The 19,754-nt window shown below is 49.7% G+C and overlaps 1 protein-coding gene across 1 annotated transcript in view; it reads right to left on the bottom strand.

Moving 5' to 3' along the window:
* Window positions 1–313: 313 nt before the first annotated feature.
* Ergic1 (endoplasmic reticulum-golgi intermediate compartment 1) overlaps window positions 314–19,754 on the bottom strand; it is a 97,334-nt gene continuing 77,893 nt past the window's right edge. The window contains exons 9-11 of the mRNA XM_029471174.1: window positions 18,613–18,713; window positions 15,792–15,914; window positions 314–2,198 (exon numbers count right to left, since the gene is read on the bottom strand). Of these exons, the coding sequence (XP_029327034.1) occupies window positions 2,091–2,198; window positions 15,792–15,914; window positions 18,613–18,713 (332 nt within the window). The 3' untranslated portion in view covers window positions 314–2,090. The remainder of the gene's footprint in view (window positions 2,199–15,791; window positions 15,915–18,612; window positions 18,714–19,754) is intronic.

The raw sequence follows: 19,754 nt of genomic DNA, 5'->3' as shown, positions 1-19,754 counted from the left end.
CACACAGATCCTCTTGCCTCTGCCTCCTGAGTGCTGGGATTAAAGGCATGTGCCACCACACCTGGCTTTATTATTCTTGTTTTTCTTGACAGGTTTTCTCTGCTCTGTCCTGGAACTCACTCTGTAGATCAGGCTGACCTGATCTGCCTGGCTAAGCCTCCTATGAGCTTAAGGCAGATCAAAGGTGTGTGCCATCACCTGGCTCTCTTCAGCACTGTCAACCTCTGTTCTTTCTGTAGAATTAAATTTCACTCTCACTCCCACCCTAGACTCTGGGCTACCCAGCCACCACCAAGGCAGAGTCACAGCAATATTTCTGAAAAGCAGCCTTTTAATATCTAATTGAACCCAGTGAGTGGGAAAGAATCAAAACATATGTCCCCTTAAGAATTACCTTTACAAGAACAACAGGCCAGAGGCGTCTCTTCCATGGGAAACTGACATCCCGTGTCCTCACAAAAGTGGGATTTCAATTTATACGCATGCCACATAGTTCCCGTCCCATCCCACCCTGCCCAACCCTCCACAGGTGACAGATTCACACACCAAAGGGACTGGTTTCTTAAACTGTGGAACAGAATGTTTAAAAGAAGATAAGAAATCTAGCCAAGTGGCCAGGGGCAGTTTACATACACAATAAGAATCAACTCATATAAAAAGGGAAGTTTTGCTAATTGGAATCAGAGGAAAAATTACAAATGGCAGAGAATCCAGCTACCCATAAGAGATTATTTAAGAAAAACAAAAGCAAAACCAAACAAAAACAAAAAAAAAACCCAAAACTTCCTACTGCAGATTCCCCTTCATTACAAAAGTATGCAAACAATCTCAATATAAATGAAGCCCAGGCCTGCGGCTCTCTCTGGACTTGAGAGCACAGCTAAAATTCTCTGCATGGAATTCACACCTAGACCACTGCCCCTCCCCTTAGGAAAAAAAGGGAAGGATGAGGGGGAACAACAAAGAGATCTAACTCAGGAGGAAGTGAGGGAGACACTGGAGCCCCCTGGGTCTAAGAATGAGTTGGCATGTGCTCAGCTAACAGGGGGTCTCAATAGCAAGTGGGTTCCAGATGCTGGGCATCTTTTGGGACCCTGCAAGGCAGGGATGGAAAGAGAAGAAACCTGCTTCATTTCCCCAGCTAAGGCCTTGGGACCACAGGTAGATGTCAGACATGATCATTTGTGGTTCATTTTTAAGGATGCTTCTGGTTTGGACAGAAGTGTACAAACTGTGCCTTATATGGTCTTCCAGGGATGACCTTCCAGTCACATGGCCCCATCCCTTGGCACTGCAGAATGTAACTGTGGGGGGAGGGGGGCTTTGCAATGGGAACCAGCCCCTTCACCAAGAAATGCTATTGCCGCATAGCACAGCAGCTGAGGCACATTGGTGGGGGATTCAGAAAAGCAAAGACAAGAGAGGAAGGGGCACCTGTGAGCTGCCTCAGGACTGGTGGGCAAATCTGAGTCTCCGCCGTTCTGTCAAGCAATCTGGCATCTGCTCCGGAGAAGGAGGCAGGGCTGGGGTAGGAGATAAGCCCCGGGTTCTAGGTCGGGCATGAAACAATGAGGCAGAAGCAAGTTCCAGCTACAGTGCCGTGCCTATGGGTGTCCCTGCCAAGTACCATTCCATACCAAGAGCGCCAAGCAGCAGTACCTTTGGGCCGTCTGGTCCCAAGGCTGAGAGCGCAGGTTGGCTGCCCGGGAGACAAATCAAGCTATTAGCATGTCCAAATGATGGGGGCTTAAAGATTGTCAAAGCCTGTCTGAAAGCTTATCTGTTTGTACTCTAGGTTATTCCCTAACAGAGAATAGACTACAGCCTTCCCAGAGAGGTCACCAGCATCCCTGGAGTACCTCCCCATGCTGGACCCTGGTCTTGGGGCTCTGCAGGGAAAGGGACACATGACTCCAGGCAGTGTTAATTTATCTAAAACATGGGGAGAGAGGTAGCTGGGGAACCTGGTGCCACCCATAACCATCACCCTCCTCCCACACACACTGGGCCAGCGAAGGCAGAAGGAGATAGGACGCCAGAGGCAGGGCTAGCAGGGTTCCTGGTCCTCAGTCACTGGGCTGGGCAGGATGTCAGTGAATTTTGCCCAGCTGGATCTTCTTCCACGCTTCTGAGGCTGTGAAGATACAGGAGTCCAGAATGCCAGCGACAGTGAAGGTTCCACCTATGATGGCACAGATCTGCAAGAGGGTGAGAGAACAGTGTGTCAGACATCAGTGCTGAGGGGCATCAGGCGGGCACCCTCCTGCATTACAAGAAGCGCACTCATGCAGACACGCTGCCCACGATACCATTTTGTTTGCCACCTTGTCCCTGATGGTATTCAGGGAATCAAAGAGAACCACTTGTTGGATGAACTGGATAACAATAAAAGCAATTATCACCTGTGTCAGCTCCTTTAGTTCCCAGATGAACTTTCTGGAGGAGGAAGGGGATTATCAGACCCATTTCACAGGTGAGGGAAGTGAGGGCACTTCCCAAAGTTCACCAAGTAAGTAGCTGAGATTTGAACTCACGTCTGTGTTGACCTTGGTGGCTGTAGTATTAACTTCTACTATGTTTCCCAGCTACTTATGATCCTATTTTCAGATAAACGATGGAGGGTCTGAAATGTGGTGCCTCTGGCCCCCAAGGTCATATGTACACAGGTCATCTGGGACTGGAGTCTGGATCTGACAGCTCCAGCGTCTGCTGGTCTGCTGTGACGGAATAGGCAAATGGCCTGGGTGGTTAGGACTGGAAAAACTCAGTCTTTGGAGCTGGCATTTCTTCTGCTGATAGGTAGTAAGCAAGCAAACTCCAAACAGCAAGGGCATAGCCTCGGAGGGTACTACCAAGGCGGCTTCTAGTGGTGTTCCTGACATTAGGGTCCAGACAGTTCTTCATCATAGCAAGTTACCCCATGCATTGGCCGATGCCAGAATTGTACAGACTTGCCCTCTTGTTGACACCAAATATTGTTCAATGTAGCCTGGAAGTGAATATTACCATTGCTAAGGATGGCTGGAGGAGGGGAAAGAGGGGGAAGAGGTGGTGGTGGCAACAGCAGCTGTCCAACTCCACAGCCACAGCACAGACCTATGACCTCAAAGAATCTCCAGGTGAGCCATAGGATGTTGGTGTATGTGTGTGCTTTTAAAGGTTTATTTTTTTTAAAGAATTATTTAAGCATAAATAATGTACACTGTAGCTGTCTTCAGACACTTCAGAGGAGGGCATCAGATCCCTTTACAGATGGTCATGAATCACCATGCGGGGAATTGGACTTAGGACCTCTGGAAGAATAGTGCTATTAACTGCTGAGCCATCTCTCCAGTCCTTTTCCTTTATTTATTTCATGGATATGAGTGTTCTGTTTTCATGCACACCAGGAGAGGGCATCAGATCCCATTACAGATGGTTGTGAGCCACCATATGGGTGTTGGGAATTGAACTCAGGACCTCTGGAAGAGCAGCCAGCGCTCTTAACCGCTGAGCCATCTCTCCAGGCTGGTGACCCCGAACCCCCTTTAAAGGCTAAGGAACAGTAGTTCAGAGGGCTGGAATCATGTTCAACAAATGGCTGAACTGGGACTCAAAATAGTAGAGCCCGTGTTTTTTACTTACTCATTTTATAAGTTTGCCGACTTAATTCACTGAGACAGACTAATTTCAAACTCATATAGACCAGGATGACCATGAACTTCTGATTCTCTCGTCTCTATCTCCCAAGTTCCTGGATCACAGACATGCACTACTATACCCAGCTGAGTCTTTGCTCTTAACTTGACTGCCTCTTCGGTAAGAAATGCCCCACCTAAATGAATAGCATAAAGCCTTTGATTTGGGTTGGGATTATGAAGGTCCTTGTGCCCACAGAGCACTAGAGAACCAGGAATGTTAAACACACAGGGGCCTCTCTCCAATCAAATACCCGTTTTCCTGCCCGGGCACAGGGATCACTAATGACCGGATACCTTTGTGCTATCTGTGGCAGCAGCATCATCCAAATCTCCCAGAACGATTATCCCAGACTTTCCCTCCCTAGCCCGTTATCTCTAGCTCCCAGTTGAACCTAACCTTAGGGGAGATGCTACATGTGCCTAATAGCCTGCTTACCTCTATGCGATCTATCAGAGACCACACTAGATTCTAGGCCTTTTTAGCTGTAGAAGCCACCCTCATGGTCACATGTACTTCACAAAGGAGCTTCTATGCAGTCACACCTAAAGCTTTATTGGGCCCCTGGAATTGGACTGGTTGTTGCCTGAAACCTTTTCCCAAACTACTGTGTTTTAAACATGCCAGCAACAAAGCACTGGCATTAGACTCCCTGGAGTCTGATGCAGGCGGATGAAGCCAAACCAAACTGAGTTTTCATTCTTATTCTTCAAGGGTTTGCTTCCCTGCCTGGGCCCCCTCAGATTTGACTTAGTATTGTCCAGCTTTCGGTGGCGCAAAGGCATGTCTGTAACCACTATTTCTCCACTGCAGGACAACGTTCAGTAAACTGAAGGCCACGTTCTTACATTTCACTGCAAAACAGACCTCCTGTTCGGTGCCTCTGACCAACTACAGGTGTGATAGCTATTGTTGGTTATCAACTTGACTACATCTGTGAGGGATTTTTTTCTTAATTAAATCATTTGAAGTGGGAAGACCCATCTTTAATCTGGATCTTTTGAGGTGGGAAGATCCACCTTTAATCTGGGTCACACCTTCCCCTGGTAGCATATACACAGAACATGGAAGAAGGAAGCTCTCTTTTTGCCTGCTTGCTCTTGTTCTTGCTGGGAAGTCCATTCCTTTATGGACATTAACACATTCTTTAGAATTCCAGCATATACTGAAGATCAGCTGGGACATCCAGCCTTGTGGATTGAATAACTACTGGATTCTTGGATTTTCTGAAGGTAGACAGCCATTGTTGGCCTAGCTGGACCACAGCACAGCCTGTAGGATATTCATTCATTCGTATGTGTGTGTGTGTTATGTGTATATATATATATATATATATATATATATATATATATATATATATATACACACACACACACATACATACACACATACATATATATATATATATATATATATATATATATATACACATACATGAATGATTAGGCTAATGTATGTAAGTGGGCAAAGCCATGGTGTTGGGTAGGTCACCTGTATTAAATCTATACCTTTAAAAGACATTTGTGTCTGTATAATGTGTATGTGTACATTATGTATAAGAATGTGGATGCACGTATGCTACCCAACTCATCTGGAGGCCAGAGGACAACCTTGGATGTTAGTCCTCTTGTCTGAGTCAGGAGCTTCCTGGGGTTCTCCTGTCTCTGCTTCCCATTCTACCACTGATTACAGATGTGTGTGTTACTGAGCCTAGCTTTACTTGGGTTCTAGGGATTTGAACTCTGGATCCTTCATTTACAGGGCAATTACTTTACCTACCCAGATATCTCTGCAGCCCATATAAATATATGTTCTAAAAACCTAATTTATGTATATTAAATATTCATACTATATAATTATATAAAATATTATACTAATAATATTGTATTATTAAATACATAACAATATTATATTGCTATGTATTTATATTTACAGATAACATTAAAATATTATATAAATGCTTATACTTAATTTACAATGTATTAATGTATAAAATAATATATAAATTATATATTGTTTGTATACATACACATGCACACACATTTAAATGGGGTATCTCTGCATAGCTCTGGCTGTCCAGGAACTCACTATGTGAACCAGGCTGGCCTTGAACTCACAGAGATCCCCTGCCTCTGCTTTCAAAGTGTTGGGGTGAAAGGCATATGTTCCATGCCCAGCCCCCTAAGTATACTTTTTATTTTGCTATTTTCAATTTAAGATGAGAACATGGACTGTAACTCTGACACACATGGAGAAGCAGCTGCACTAGCTAAATTGTGAAACTCCATTTGCAACTTAACTTATGTATGCTTTACATACACATTCATATATATTATATTTATTTTATTTTTGTTTTTAAGACATGGTTTCTCTGGGTAGCCCAGATTATCTAGTATGTAGCTCAAGCCGGCTTCAGACTCAGAGATCCACCTGTCTCTGCCTCTCATATGCAGGGATTAAAGGCGCACACACTTTCTGGGTATGCATCTGTGGACAGACATCAATGACACATAACCACCACAGGACTCTGGGTGGCAGTGGTGCCCTAATGGATCAATTGATGCCAAGGGGTGGGAAGCCAGAGGACACAGAGACAGTGACAGGAAAGCAGGCCGCATTGGCATTTATCTTTGAAATGGTGTTTTCGTAAAATGAGCTAAGCGGAGGCGGCGGAGGCCTAAGACAGAGCAGGTCTGTGTGGATGGCCTGGAAGCAGAGCAGCTGACATTCCAGTAATAACAGCCTGAGAAACCCGAGCAGCCCCCCAGGGAGCTAAGAGGATGGGGGACGCTGTGGGGATTATGATGAAGTGTTTTTAAGCAGGCCAGGCCTCTCCCCACCAGTCCTGGCGCATGACACAGAGGCACTTTTCAGGGAGAATGACGGCAGTGAGCTGCTTTATTTCGGTAGCGTGGGTCAGATGATGGCAGATTTTATACCACAGAATGCTTTTAGAGCTTGGGTAGGAAAATGTGACTTCAGTGGAATGGAGCAAAAAATAAAAAATAACCCTGCCATCTGCCTTCGTCCACACACAACTCGGAGCCTGGGTTCCTATGACTCACACAAGCCTGGCACCGTCTTAAGGTCTGCTTTCACTGGGCTGGCCCAGGTTAGAGGGAGATGACCCATGACTGAGGCCCACAAGAAGATGCAGCCTTTGGGGAAACTGAGGAAGCATGTAAGCTAAGCCAGAGCCCCATCCCAGTGTAAGTCACTGTCAGCCTGGAGGCTCCAGAGATGCTGCAGTAACCCTCCAGGTTTACCTCCTGGTGTCAGCTAACCCACTCCTGTGGCGTGTCTGAAGGACTAGATTCTGTGGGCTGCAAGGAAGACAGGAATCTTGATACAGCTCGGGGGCTTCTGAAGTGCTGAGGAGATTCTAGGGGCCCGCCCTTGCTTTCACTACAGTGCTACCTCAGCCTCAAGCGGATGCGTTATAAGACTCCCAGAGGTGTACAGAATTAGTTAGCTTCAAACTTAATACTTAAATGTACACTTTTAAAATAGTAGTACTAATTTCTTAGTTTTCAAACTAGGCACAATAAAAGACAAAGGATAACAAAATAGAAATAGTATGTTTATAGTAATATTATTTAAGATCTACGAAACATTTATGTCAGAAAATTCCCTTTCAGTACGTTCACACTGTAGCTATGGAAACAAGCCCTAAGGACATTGTTGATCTCATCCCCATCCTTAATCCCAACTAGAGTGAGGTGGGTGACAGTTACAGGCACAAGCAAGGGGCTTGAAGTATGGAGTATCCTGGAATTGACACACAAAGGGACATGGCAGCTACCAGCACCAAGGAGATACCACACTGGGACTCACTAGGGAAACTGCCACTCATGGTCATCTTTTATCCTGAGAAGGTCAGGGCTCCTACATGGGAAATGAAGGTGTGGGCCACACGAGGGCGTCATGGTCCTCCTTCACCACTGATGATGTCTTGGGGAACATGGGAAAAAAATGAATAGAGCAGTTGTGAGATGAAGCTAGAGATGGTGCAGGAGGGATGCTAAGAATGGCCAGGAGAGGGGGCAGGCCACTGGACACTCAGCATCGCCCTGACCTGCAGGGAGGGCCCAAGGTCCACATGAATAAATGAATAACTATAGAGATGGAGTGGAAGCTGCCGAAGACACTAAACTTGCCGTCTGTTGCTGACAGCCTCTCTGGGGATCAGGTTAGGTGGGGAGGCATGGGCCTCCTCGATACAACTAACCAGGGCAGGCCGGAGGTGAGGGCTGGGGAGTCTGGGGCCTTCCTGGCTGGCACAGGAGACAGAACTCATCCCCTGGGACTTGAGCCGTGGCTGCCATGCACACGTCTCTCAGGGCCTCAGCTGTCCCATCTATAAACAGGAAAAGCACCCTGACTTCACTGACAGTCGTTCTGCAGAGCCGACCTCCAGTGTACCTGGAACTCAGTAGGTGCTCAGTAAATGATCTCAGGCTCCAACCTTGGTGCGGAGAGTGGTGCTTTCTATGTACCGAGATCCACTTTAATCACAAAAGAAAAAAAATGTGTGGAATCCTACCGATTACTTCTTAGAGCCTTCTGTCTCCATTCCCATCCTCCTGGCACTTTAAGAGGAAGACAAGCTATCATGTAGGAATAGCATACCAAGATTCTCTCAAGACTTCGAAGCGGCCCAAGACCCATGTTGGCCATGGGTCTCTGTAGTCAGCCTGAACTGTAACAGGTAACTCCTATCCAGGATACGTGTCTCATGGGCGTGTCAAGGAGTATTCACAATGAAGAGCCTCCCTCTGGGCCTGGTTCCTTAGGTCAGAGACCCTTCTCACTTCCCTAGTCGGGGAGCCCCTGGTGTCTAGACAGGGTCAACCCTATTGCTTGCTCTCTTATCTTCAAGGCCAAGGGAGAGGAGACAGAAGTTCGTTGGTACAGAGCGGGCATTTACTAAGTGGCACCTTAAGTCTCCAAGCCTGGGCAATTGCTGCCTGGGGCCTCGAGGTACTTTGCTGCTTAAGACAGTCTGTAGAACCAGGCTTTGTCCACCATCAGTGTGGCTATCTGCCTCCTAGTACACTCTTGTATCTGGGTGTGTCTTTGTCTCTCTCTCCAAGAAACACAGGGTTTCTCTGTGTAGCCCTGGCTATCCTGGAACTCACTCTGTAGACCAGGCTAGCCTCAAACTCAGAGCTCCTCCCGCCTCTGCCCTCTGAGTCATTGCCATCAGCAGCTGGCTTGGAGGGATGTTTCTTACCCACAGTGTGCTGTGAGATAAGGGCTATGAGCACGCATACACACTTCCGTGCTTACGACAGTGGCCTTGCCTCCGCCAGTCCTCAGGACAGAGGGGTGACCAGGGTAAGGGGACCTCCCTGTGCTGCTGAGCCAGAGAAGGACACTATGCCTCTTACCTGCCTCCCTACCCAGGCCCCAGTGTGTCCAGAAGCAGCAATTTAATGAGCACTAACCACCAACACACCTCTCTTCTGGTCTAGCACCTTCTTTCTGAGACTTACAGCTTCCCAACCTTCTGTGCTGACCAGAATGAAGTCCTCTGACCTGAATATTGCACTTTGTAATTCATGTTTAAGTTACATTTACTTATGTGCATGCAAATGCACGGACTGTGGCAACCACACGGAGGTCAGAAGACAGTATGCAAGAGCCAGGTCTCTCCATCCACCACATGGAGGAGAGGAATCAAACTCAGGTCCCCAGCCTTGAGGTGGGTATCTTTACATGCTGAGTCAGCATTTCACCTAGCCTAGTTCATTGGTTTTGATTTTTTTTTTTTTTTTTGCACCTGGGCCTCGAGCATGCCAGGCAAGTGTTCTGTCCTGGAGTTTATACCCTAGCCTAACTTTAAAAGATGTATTTCTTTACATTGTAACTGTGGCCCCTGATTGCTTATGCTACAGAAGGTCTGGGCTAGAGAGTGGAGTTCATGTTTCTACCAGGACTAACATCCTCCTCTGAGCCTGTGTTTACTGCTCAGTGGCTTGCTGTGAAAAAGCCGGTATCACCTCCACTCTGGGAAGAGACTGAAAGCAGGCGCCAGGGCAGGGCAAATACTCCTGGGTGGAAGCCAGCTCTGTGATTTTGGCCAGGAAGGCCAGTTTATGTCTCTGGGCCTCAGTTTCTCTCACCTACGAGAGGGATGGCGGTGAGGTGACTGCAAATGCCAGGAACTGCGCATCTTTCCTCAGGCAGGCAGTGAGGTTTCAGAGCTTGTGGAAAAGGCACCGTCAGAGGAAATAAATAATGAACTGAGTCTCAGCATATGCTGCCGGAGGCAGACAGGCTGGAGCCGAAGATGAGAACACCCAAGTCGCAGAGTCAGAGTGGGGGCCGTCGGGAAGGGAAGTTGATGATTGGGCTCGGGAGAGTTTGGGGATGGGAGGAGGGTAGGGGTGGTGGTTACCACTCAGCATGTCATGTCTTCTAGACCTCTTATCCTCAGTCCCTAACTGGAGGGACGGTCTGAGGGAAAGGGGGCTTAACTGAAATACCCATTCCCACCCTACCACAAAGCTGCACCTTGGTTGAGCACCCACATCCTGCCCTGGGACACTGTTTCCTTCTGCTTTCTTTCTCACTCAGTGCTCGTGACTGTGCCAAAGGGGAGAAGACGGCTCGTCCAAGGTCATGCAGCCATTAAGAAAGCAGGCATCACCAAGCCTGGGTTCAAGAGGTTGCAGGCCTGTTTTTCCTATTAGACCACCTTGTCCCGCCCCTCAGTGCATCTCCTTGTAAATGGCGAACTTCTAAGCCTATTGTATTTGTTTTCTTGGTTTTTCTATGAGGGTCTTCCACAGCAAATATCCTGCGATCAGGATATCTGAAACCCCTGCTTACAGAGGTTGGGAGGTTAGAAGCTACGCATCATTAAAAACATTCCACCCCACCTCCCATGGTGCCCACTGCCTTCTTCCCTATCCCTCTCACCCTGTAGAACTGACTTTAGAGACCCGAGTGTGAGACCTTCCACCTCATTCTGCCCCATTCCTTCCACCTGCCCTGCACACAGCTCTCCGAAAGACCCCTTTGCACTCAGCTGCCCCAGATGGAACAGATCCCAAGGCCCCTGCACATTCCAGCCCTGAATCACGGAGCTTCTGTTTTGGGTTTTGTTCTGTCCTGCACATCACAGTGATGGTACGGGAGGGGACCAAGGTGTGCACACTTGTAGCTTTTGGTTCAGGGAAGAGAAGCAGGAAGAGGAGAGAATCCAGCCATCCAGAGGAGGCTGTGAGACTGTTCCCTGTCCAGGTAGCAAAGTGGCCTTTTCTTAACTTATATAACCTTAGATGAGTGTAAAACTCTGCCCCCCCAACCGTGTGTGTGTTCAGAAATATGCACACACGTGTGTGCCAGACCCCTAGGAGCCATCTACCTTGGGACAGGGTCTCTCTCTGATTGGGAACATGCTGAGCAAGCCGGCTGGCCAGTGAGGCCCCAGGAGCCAGCTGTTTCTGCCTCCCAGCTGTGAGGTTGCAACCATACCCCAAATCTTTTCAAGCAAGCTAATGCCTCAGACCTACCCACCAACCAAATGAAACTAAGCCAAACAGTGCTAGGGGCCAAACACCAGCTTCCTGCCTGCTAAGTGTGCGCTCTTCCACTGAGCTATGCCCCAGTGCTGCTGGTTCCAACCAACTCTTCCTGCCTCCTCAGCTCTTGCTATGAAAGGCAGGCAGACACCCAACAGACGCAGGTCCCGGCAAACCTCGCCTTGGTGTCTTCTGTACCAAGAGGGTCATGACTTTCAGGACTTCTGTGGCTGTGCCACTCTTGAGAGCCCTTGCTTGTGAAAATGGAAGTGGTGAGGAGAAGATGTTGGTGGGCCCGGGGCTCAAGTCCCAGCTCATCGTTTACGAGCTGTGTGGTCTTGGAAGGGTTTCTTTACTTCTCTGAGCCTTAGCTGAACTCATATCTAAAACGCAAACTAGAATCTACTCAGAGGTTCCTGGAAAGGTTAAGGGCTAATTACAAAATTGCCTGATCCGTGGCAGGCGCTTACGTGGCAGGCACTTAATAAAGGTAGTCACCATCACCTCTGTCAGCAGGTCCCTTACACATCTGTGACCACCCGAGTCTGGGCCAGGCCCTGGGCTGCAATCTGGGGACACTGATAAGTGAATCATGACAGCCAGAGGCTATAACTGGCCCTGGCAGCTGTGAGGTACAATCTCCAGCATGGGGCATTCTTCTCCTGGGAAGGAAAGCATGGGGGTGGGGTGGGGTGGGGTGGGGAGCGTGACAGTGGGAAGAATATAAGTGGGTGGGGCTTACTCCAGCAAAATTCCCTCATCTGGCGGCCCCTAAGTGTCTCTTCAGTTGAAACGGCTGCATGATAGCGTTCAAAGGGCGCATGCCATCAGCCGCTGTACTTTCTGGTGGGCGAGAGCTCTTACAGTCACACCAACTCAATTTGTCACCTTAAGGCTTCTGGGTATTCCCTCTCTCAGATAAAATAAGTCACACAAAGACAGAGATCTGACACCTCAAGTCATCCAATCTGTCACCACAGCCCACTTACAGGCAATCTCAGCTGACAGCAGGGGGTGGGGTTGGGACAGATATGGAGGAGTGGGGGTCGGGGAGATGTAGGCACGTGCACACTGCCAAATGCAAGGCTTATTCTTTATGGGGACGAATGCTCTGGTAGAACAGGTGTAGCTTTGACTGAGGTGCTGTGAGGCCCAGAGAGAGAAGCCTTGAGCACTCTGGTACTGAGTGCGGTAGGGCATGTCCTCTGCAGTCTGACTCTGAAGAGAGTCCACAATCAGCCAGGTATCAGGTATGTGAAAAAGCTCTGCCCCCTATGCCATCCACAGCTGCTGCCCTTCCTCTGAAGTCATCACATGACATCTTGGCCTAAGCCCCCCCTGCCCCCCAGGGCTATTTGCAGAGGGCACTCACTTGGAGTTTAGAGCTTCGCACACAAGTGTTTGGTATTAAGAGCCGAGGAAGAGAAGGCTGCGGCAGGTGTCTCCACTATGCCACAGCACCACCCACCCTCCACAGGCTCCAGGGGTCTTTGTGCAGTGTGTCTGAGAGCCAGCAGCATCCTCACATCTGCTGTCTCTTGACAAGAGGCTTTGAAGCTCCACAATGACGCAATCTGCCAGGAGCCAGCTGGTTCAGGAGCTCACCCCTACAGTTGTCATGGCAACCAAGATGGCAGCCTGGGGCCTTCCAGAAACAAACCAAGTTAATGTCAGGAGGTTCCATGGAGTGGTGTGGTTAGCAAGCCTGAGGATTTATGGGGCCTTATTCCAGCAGAAGTGGACCCAATGGTGATGGTTGACAGGTTGGGGGTGTGTGGGGGGGGGAGAAAAACAAGAGGAGGGGGTGTAGTGAGGAAGATCTTCCCTGTGGCTTGTGGATCCTCCAGTTCTTGAAAGGTCAATGGCTCACCTTGACCTAACAGGGTCTCTCCCAAGGAGAGAGCTGGTTGGTCTTGGAAAGGCCTGCTGGATTGGTGTCTCTGAACACATAAGGCCCTTTCCAAGACAGCCTTCTTCTCCCTTTATGTCAGGGCTTTGCTGAAGAGGTGTGAGAGCCTCCTCTCTGCTACTGTGGAACCTGGGAGCAGGAATCTCCTGGCACAGTGCTCTCTCTCTCTTTTTCTGTTGTTTTTACTTTAGATGTAAGAGTATTTGGCCATATGTATACACAGTGCCATGTGCATGTGTGTCCACAAGAGACCAGATGAAGGTGTTAGATCCCGGAACTGGAATTATAGGCAGTTGTAAGCTTCTATGTAGGTGCTGGGAATTGAACCCAGGTCCTCTGCAAAAGCAGTCAATGATCTTAACCACTGAGCTGAATCTCCAGCCCCAGCACTGTGTTCTTATGTGTTCCACACACTACAGGGAAACTCCTGGAAGGTCAGGTTCACTGAGACCTCACATGGCAAATTCTAACAAACGGTAAAGGAGCAACCAAAGCTGTCTCATTTTGCCAGCCACTTGCCAAGAGGTTTTAATGCTCATGGGCTCAGCTGCTTCCCATGAACAAATGGGAACTGGTGCTCTGGAGCCCAAGGAGGGACCTTCTCAGCCTAGCAGTGCGGTGTGTCCATGCTACAGTTGACAGTGCAGCCCCCTGGGCCTCTGAGGACAGGCCACACCTGCCTGGAAGCGCAGGGGACATCTGCTTAGATCTCAGAGGCTGGCTTATTCTGGGTATGTGGTGGGATCAGAATAGGAAAAGTCGGCGCCCACCCGCGCTTAGCATGTGCTCCCCCGGGGGATCTTGGGTAGAAGCACTTGTTCATGAATCTCTCGATTTGGAGGTAAACACCCGTATAGCTTCCTTCCTGCATGTGGGTCCCTAGTTTTATCTCCTCTCCTTCTTCGTGTTGAGGGGCAGACTTTGAATATTGCTTGACTGGGTCTTGACAACGTTTTTCAAGTTCAACTGTCGGCGTTCACTGGGTATGCCGGGGGAGCAATGTTCCTTCGCTCCAGCCTGGCTCCTTTTGGCCACTTGGGTGCTGCTGTGAAGTCTTTCTATGTAGATGCTGCTGAATGCCCCTCATGCAGTTGTGTGGCAGACACGCCCCTTCCAGCCCCGGTGCGGTACTGTTTGGACTCCCGTGCAGTCGAAGACCGTTTGGAGGCTTATCTAAGCCCCAAGATAATGACACTCAGTGTGTCCACCTGCTCTTTTTAGTTGCATCTGCCCCTTCCAGGACACTCTGAGCCTCACAGGCTTGGGAGGTATCGAGAACAAAGATCATTATTCTTATGTTGCTGGTTAAAAGCAATGGCCTGGCCACAGACACCTCCCTGACCATACACCTGGCAGCGACTGCTCATCCTCCTCCCAGAAACTGGCCTGGAGTTTCCTCTCCAGTAATGCTACCCCTTCACAATCTCTGGTTCCAGAGAGGATAAGAGACCTAGCCTAGACCAAGCAGAGAATTCCATTTTCTAAGCCAGAAGGACAGAAGGACCTCAGCTGGAACAAGGACAACATTGTCCTTTCTGGGGTTTGGCCTGGGATTACAGAGAAATAGAAAGTGTCTATTGCTAAGTTCTGTCTGAGAAGGAAGCCAGGATAGAGACAGACAAACAGACTGAAAGACCCGGACAGATACATGACTAGATATAGCCATGTCTGCTGCTGACCCAACAATCAAACCAGCTTCATAGATCCCATCTGTTCTAAAAGAGCCTGACTAATGCAGACTCTGCCACAGCAGGAAATGTACCAGCCAGGATTGAGACCCCTGACCTCAAGCCATTATTCAAAGTATAGAGTTGGGCAAAGTGGCACCCCTAGCTACGTAGGAGGCTGCTATGCCTGGGCTACACAGTAAGACCCTGCTTCCCCTGCACAAGGCCTCCCAGAATTGCATCCATCTTTAGGCCCAGTGTCCAAATCTGACAGGTAGAGAGCCATCCTGGCTGTCACCTCTGCTGACTCTGGCTTACTCCAGATCTCTGGAGCCTCCTGGGTGGAGCAGGCACGGTGACCCACCAGCTCTGGACCCAAGGGTGATGAGTTGGAAGCCAGGAAACTGTTCATGTGACAGAGAGTCAGTGTAAAAGAATACCGACATCCTACTGTTGCTCAGAGTAGAAGACAAGGCCAAGAGAAGGAAAAGCAAAGGAAGAGAACTCAGCAGGAAGAAAGACCACACTGGACCCAGGACAGCAGGGCTGGAGAAGACATAGAGAAGAAACTGAGAGGGCATGCCGTCGCAGTGCAAACCTTTAATCCTGGTACTCAGGATCTCTGTTGAATCTGAGGCTAGCCTGATCTACAGAATGAGTTCTAGGACAGCCAGGACTGAAATAGTGAGACCCTGTCTCAAAAAACCAAGTGCTGAAAACGTTTTCCACAAAAAAGAAAAATCACCAGTGGCCTGAAGCCAGTGGAGATTTCCCTCAGGCATCAGATGCACTAAGTGGCACCTCCCACAACACACCAGCTAGGGGGACACCAGAGGTTCCAGCCTGCTTCTGGTAACACTTCTCAGGGGTCAGAGAATCAAAGCCACCTGTGCTCAACTGGGGCCCAGCAGGCTCCATCTGCTTCCAGCAAGCATAGGCGAGGGAGGGTTGCCTTGGCAAGGGGGCTGACAGCAGCTACACGGCTGGCTCTGGGCTCTGGGTACTTACTGTGGTGATGAACCTGTACAGGGGTTGTCTTCTCTCTGTGTACTTGACTGTGATGGGGCTGAGGTCATAGCGGAACCAGATGGCAGGGATAATGCGCCCCGTGTGGCTGTAGGCAACGTACTCCTGCAGGAGAGGAGGAAGGAGTTACAAGCAGAACCAGCCTCAGGTGGGTGAGGGTGTGGGATGCAGAGGGTGTCCAGGCAGCCTCCTCTCAGCTGCTCTGGAAGCCCTGGACAGGCAGCACAGTGAAAGCACACTGGGTCCCTTCAACTATGGGAAACAGACCACATAGCTTAGAAGTGGAGCCAGAACGGAGCACAGATCCGAGGGTGACGAGGAAGAGGAAAGTGGGCTTTGAACTCGGTCTGAGCATTTCCCCCTTGACTTCCCAGTCACACGAAATCTACTCATTTATTCTGCTGGCCACCTCTGCTGTCCTAAGGTTCCTGGGGTGATGAAGCCCCTTCCTTAGAGGAGTCACAGGCTGGTGGATGAAGACATCATCACATCACTAGCTTCTAACAGTATCCGTGTAGGGAGGGTGGAGGAGGGTGCTCAGCAGGCCATAGGTGAGCCAGTTCTGCTCATGGGGATCGGGAAGACTCACTAAGGAAGGGGCATTCTAAACCATGAATAAGAAGATAGCCTGCCTGACAGGTAAACCAAGTGGGTGTGAACTTGTCCACCAAGTAGGGCCAGCACAGAGAACAGGGAAGGTACAGTGCCCAACCTGCCATGGCTCGTAAGGATGCACATAGCATTGGCCAAGGAACAGGGATCTGAGCTGATGACCCACAGGATCTGGTTTGAACACTTCAGGGTCCTGAAAGGCTTGGGCTCGCGTCTCTTGTTTACAACAAATGGAGATGGATGCCAGGGTCCCCAGGCCCAACCCCTCTTTCCCCAGCACTGGTCTTGAGCAGCTGGACTGATCCCATGGACACCACTGAGTGCTAACCCACTGGACAGCCACCTCCATTCACAGAACAGGCTGGGGCCAAAGCCACAGAGAACGCTGAGTGAGCTGGTCCAGTCACCAGGCCCTTGCCAAAGTGTTGATGGAGGAAGCCTGTAGCAGAGGAACCTCAACTTTCCCAGGGTGATTATCTGGGCCACAGCCCAGAGCTGAGGGGTAAGAGACAGAATGAAATCTAGCAGCAGTAGTGTACCAATTACCCAGCTTTCTCAGTGGGCTCGGAGCTTTCTGAAAACATTGCTTCATTTGACAGCAATCTTGCGAAGTAACTGCCATGGACATATTACAAACAAGGACATATGACTGAGCTAGGATGGGGCAGTGTGATCCAGGGCCCTGCTTCCTGCTGATGTGTGGCGGCAGTGGGGGAGGTTATAATGAGTACAATAGTTGAAATATGCTCCCCAGAAGTCATACGCATGCTACAGTGCTGGGCTGAGCCCAGTGCATGTGAGGCAGGGGGACCACGGCTATTCGCCATCTAAAGTTGCAGGTCCTTTGTGTACATCAAGGGGCTGAACCCGGAAGTAAGCCTACATTGGTGGTGGCTGGAGGTGGTAATCTGGGAGGTGATTAGGTTAGATGAGGCCACGAGGTAAGTGTCAACGGCAGCATTAGCTCTCCAATAAGAAGAGGAAAGCACTTCTAAGCTTGTATGCTTGTGTCTCTCCATGCCCTGCCCTCCACTGGACAACACAGCAAGAAGGCTCACCACAGGCTGGGGTTCATCTCTTTGACTTCCTCTTTCCCAATCCACGAGATAAATTAACTTCTATTCTTTTTTTTGGGGGGGGGGTAGGGGGAAGGTTCGAGACAGGGTTTCTCTGTATAGCCCTGGCTATCCTGGAACTCACTCTGTAGATCAGGCTGGCCTCGAACTCAGAAATCCACCTGCCTTTGCCTCCCAAGTGCTGGGATTAAAGGCGTGCGCCACCACTGCCTGGCTAACTCCTATTCTTTACTTACTACTTAGGCTCTTAGGATTTTGTTATGTCACCAGAGAGTAGGACAGACACGGCCTGAAATAGTGAATGTAAGCAATAAGTCTCGCGGAGAGAGTTACGGATCAAAGGGAATCAGAGCACAGGGACCCATGACCAAGAGGCTGTCCAAGTGGGCAAGCCTGGACCACCCCTATTTGGACTGAGTGGGTGAGCAACCAGGGGGGCTCTGGAGCCCAAGAGGAACCTGGGTCTAATTCCTACACTGTAACTACGCAGCTCGGTGAGTTCCTCACCCATAATGATAGTTAATTGAGCTGAACAGTCCATCATTTATACTAAGGGTCTGGGTGGCCCTGCAACAGCAGAAACGAGCCTCGTGGTAAGCAGGGGCACCTACTCCAAGTGCTTATGTTCCATTGGCACAAGCCATGCTTTCTGGAGAGGCCCAAGCCACTAACTGCTGTGCCATCTCATTTCTTTGGCTTGGATGTCCCTTGGCTTCCCAGAAGACCTGTGTGTCTCTTGGAGTGTTGGGGTCCTGAGACGTCCGCAGCCACCCTGATAGGATTCCTTGCCTAATGCAAAGCATCTGCCACAGATCAACAGGAGCCTGAAGAAACCAGGACCAGACAATGTCAGAGCTGGGATGGTCCTCTGCCTACTTCAAACAGAATACATCGTATCTCCTTGTTAAGAGTTTCTCACCTGGACCTTGAGGCCACTACCACGGCAAGAACTGGTATTTCATCTTTACCCAGACTAGAGAATGAGCCTGGTAGGACTCCCCACTCCCTGTCCACCCCACCTAAATTCCCTTCAGCAGAATGTGCGGGGCATCGCCTATGCCCTTCGCCAGCAGAGGGCGCAATTGCAATGCTCAGCCCGTTCACGGCCCACTCACCTTGTTGGCCACTGTGTACTGGTAGGAGTAGCGCTGCTTGCCGCTCTTGTCCTCATACACTGTGGGTACAATCTTCAAGATGTAGTCATGGGAGGCCAGGGCTGCAGGAATACAGCACAAGATGAGACGGGGTGGGCACTGCCTGGCAGGTGGCTCTGCCTGTAACCCCAAGTTCAAGTCCTCCTGGTACTGCAGTGTCCTCTCCCCTTTCTCTTCAGACTGTGGCTTGCTGGGATTGTTAGATCTGCACTACATAATATATAATACTCTGAGCCACATACAAATGGGATAGCCATTAACAAGGGGTGCTGAGAGGGCATTTTCTCTGAGATTCAGGCCAAGGAGCAGCATGCTCCTGTGAACTAGGGGCCAGGGAACACATCCTCTTTAATGTGTGGTCACCAAGCATTATCTAGAGAGAAGCCCCAGGAAACAGAGCAGCTTCAGTTTCATCCTTCCCTAGACTAGAGAGAGACTGGCAAAATTACATTCCCCACCATCCCTCACACACACACAGAAATTTTCCAGGGAGAAAGGTGGGACTCACGAAAGACCCCATTTCATTGTAGGTATTGTCTGCCTGCTTTTAACTTTTAAAATAATCTGGGCTCTGGGCTCCAGAAAGAACTAGGTAAGACTGATCGAACCCAGAGGGCTGGGGTCAAGCGCCTGCCTGGCATAACCCTGCCCTTGGCCTCAATCCCAACACTGCCAAGACAAACAACAGAATCTGGTCACTGTCTTCCCTCTTTCTCAGTAAACTGCTGACCCTTCAGCCCTGTAATAGTTTAACGCGACCCTTTCACCCAGCGCCCCGTCTCCTCCCAGCCTGGATGGCAAAGATGCTGAGTGCAAGGACAAAGTCTTACATTCCTGCCCCTAAACCCTGCACGGAGCCTGGGACGGGGCAGACAGTGGCAAGGCCTGCTGAATAAAGGAGTGGACAGGATGGCTGGACAAAGGATGAAGGGATCAATCAGCTACTGATAAACATGAGCTAACCAGAGCTGCCTCAGCCTTCCCGAGCAAGAAATGAGGCCCAAGCTGGGCGTGGTGGCGCACGCCTTTAATCCCAGCACTCGGGAGGCAGAGGCAGGCGGATTTCTGAGTTCGAGGCCAGCCTGGTCTACAAAGTGAGCTCC

Source organism: Mus caroli, chromosome 17, assembly GCF_900094665.2.
Source record: "Mus caroli chromosome 17, CAROLI_EIJ_v1.1, whole genome shotgun sequence".
Lineage (NCBI taxonomy): Eukaryota > Metazoa > Chordata > Mammalia > Rodentia > Muridae > Mus > Mus caroli.
Note: the sequence above shows the minus strand (reverse complement) of the source record. Positions and strands in the feature narration are given on the sequence as shown.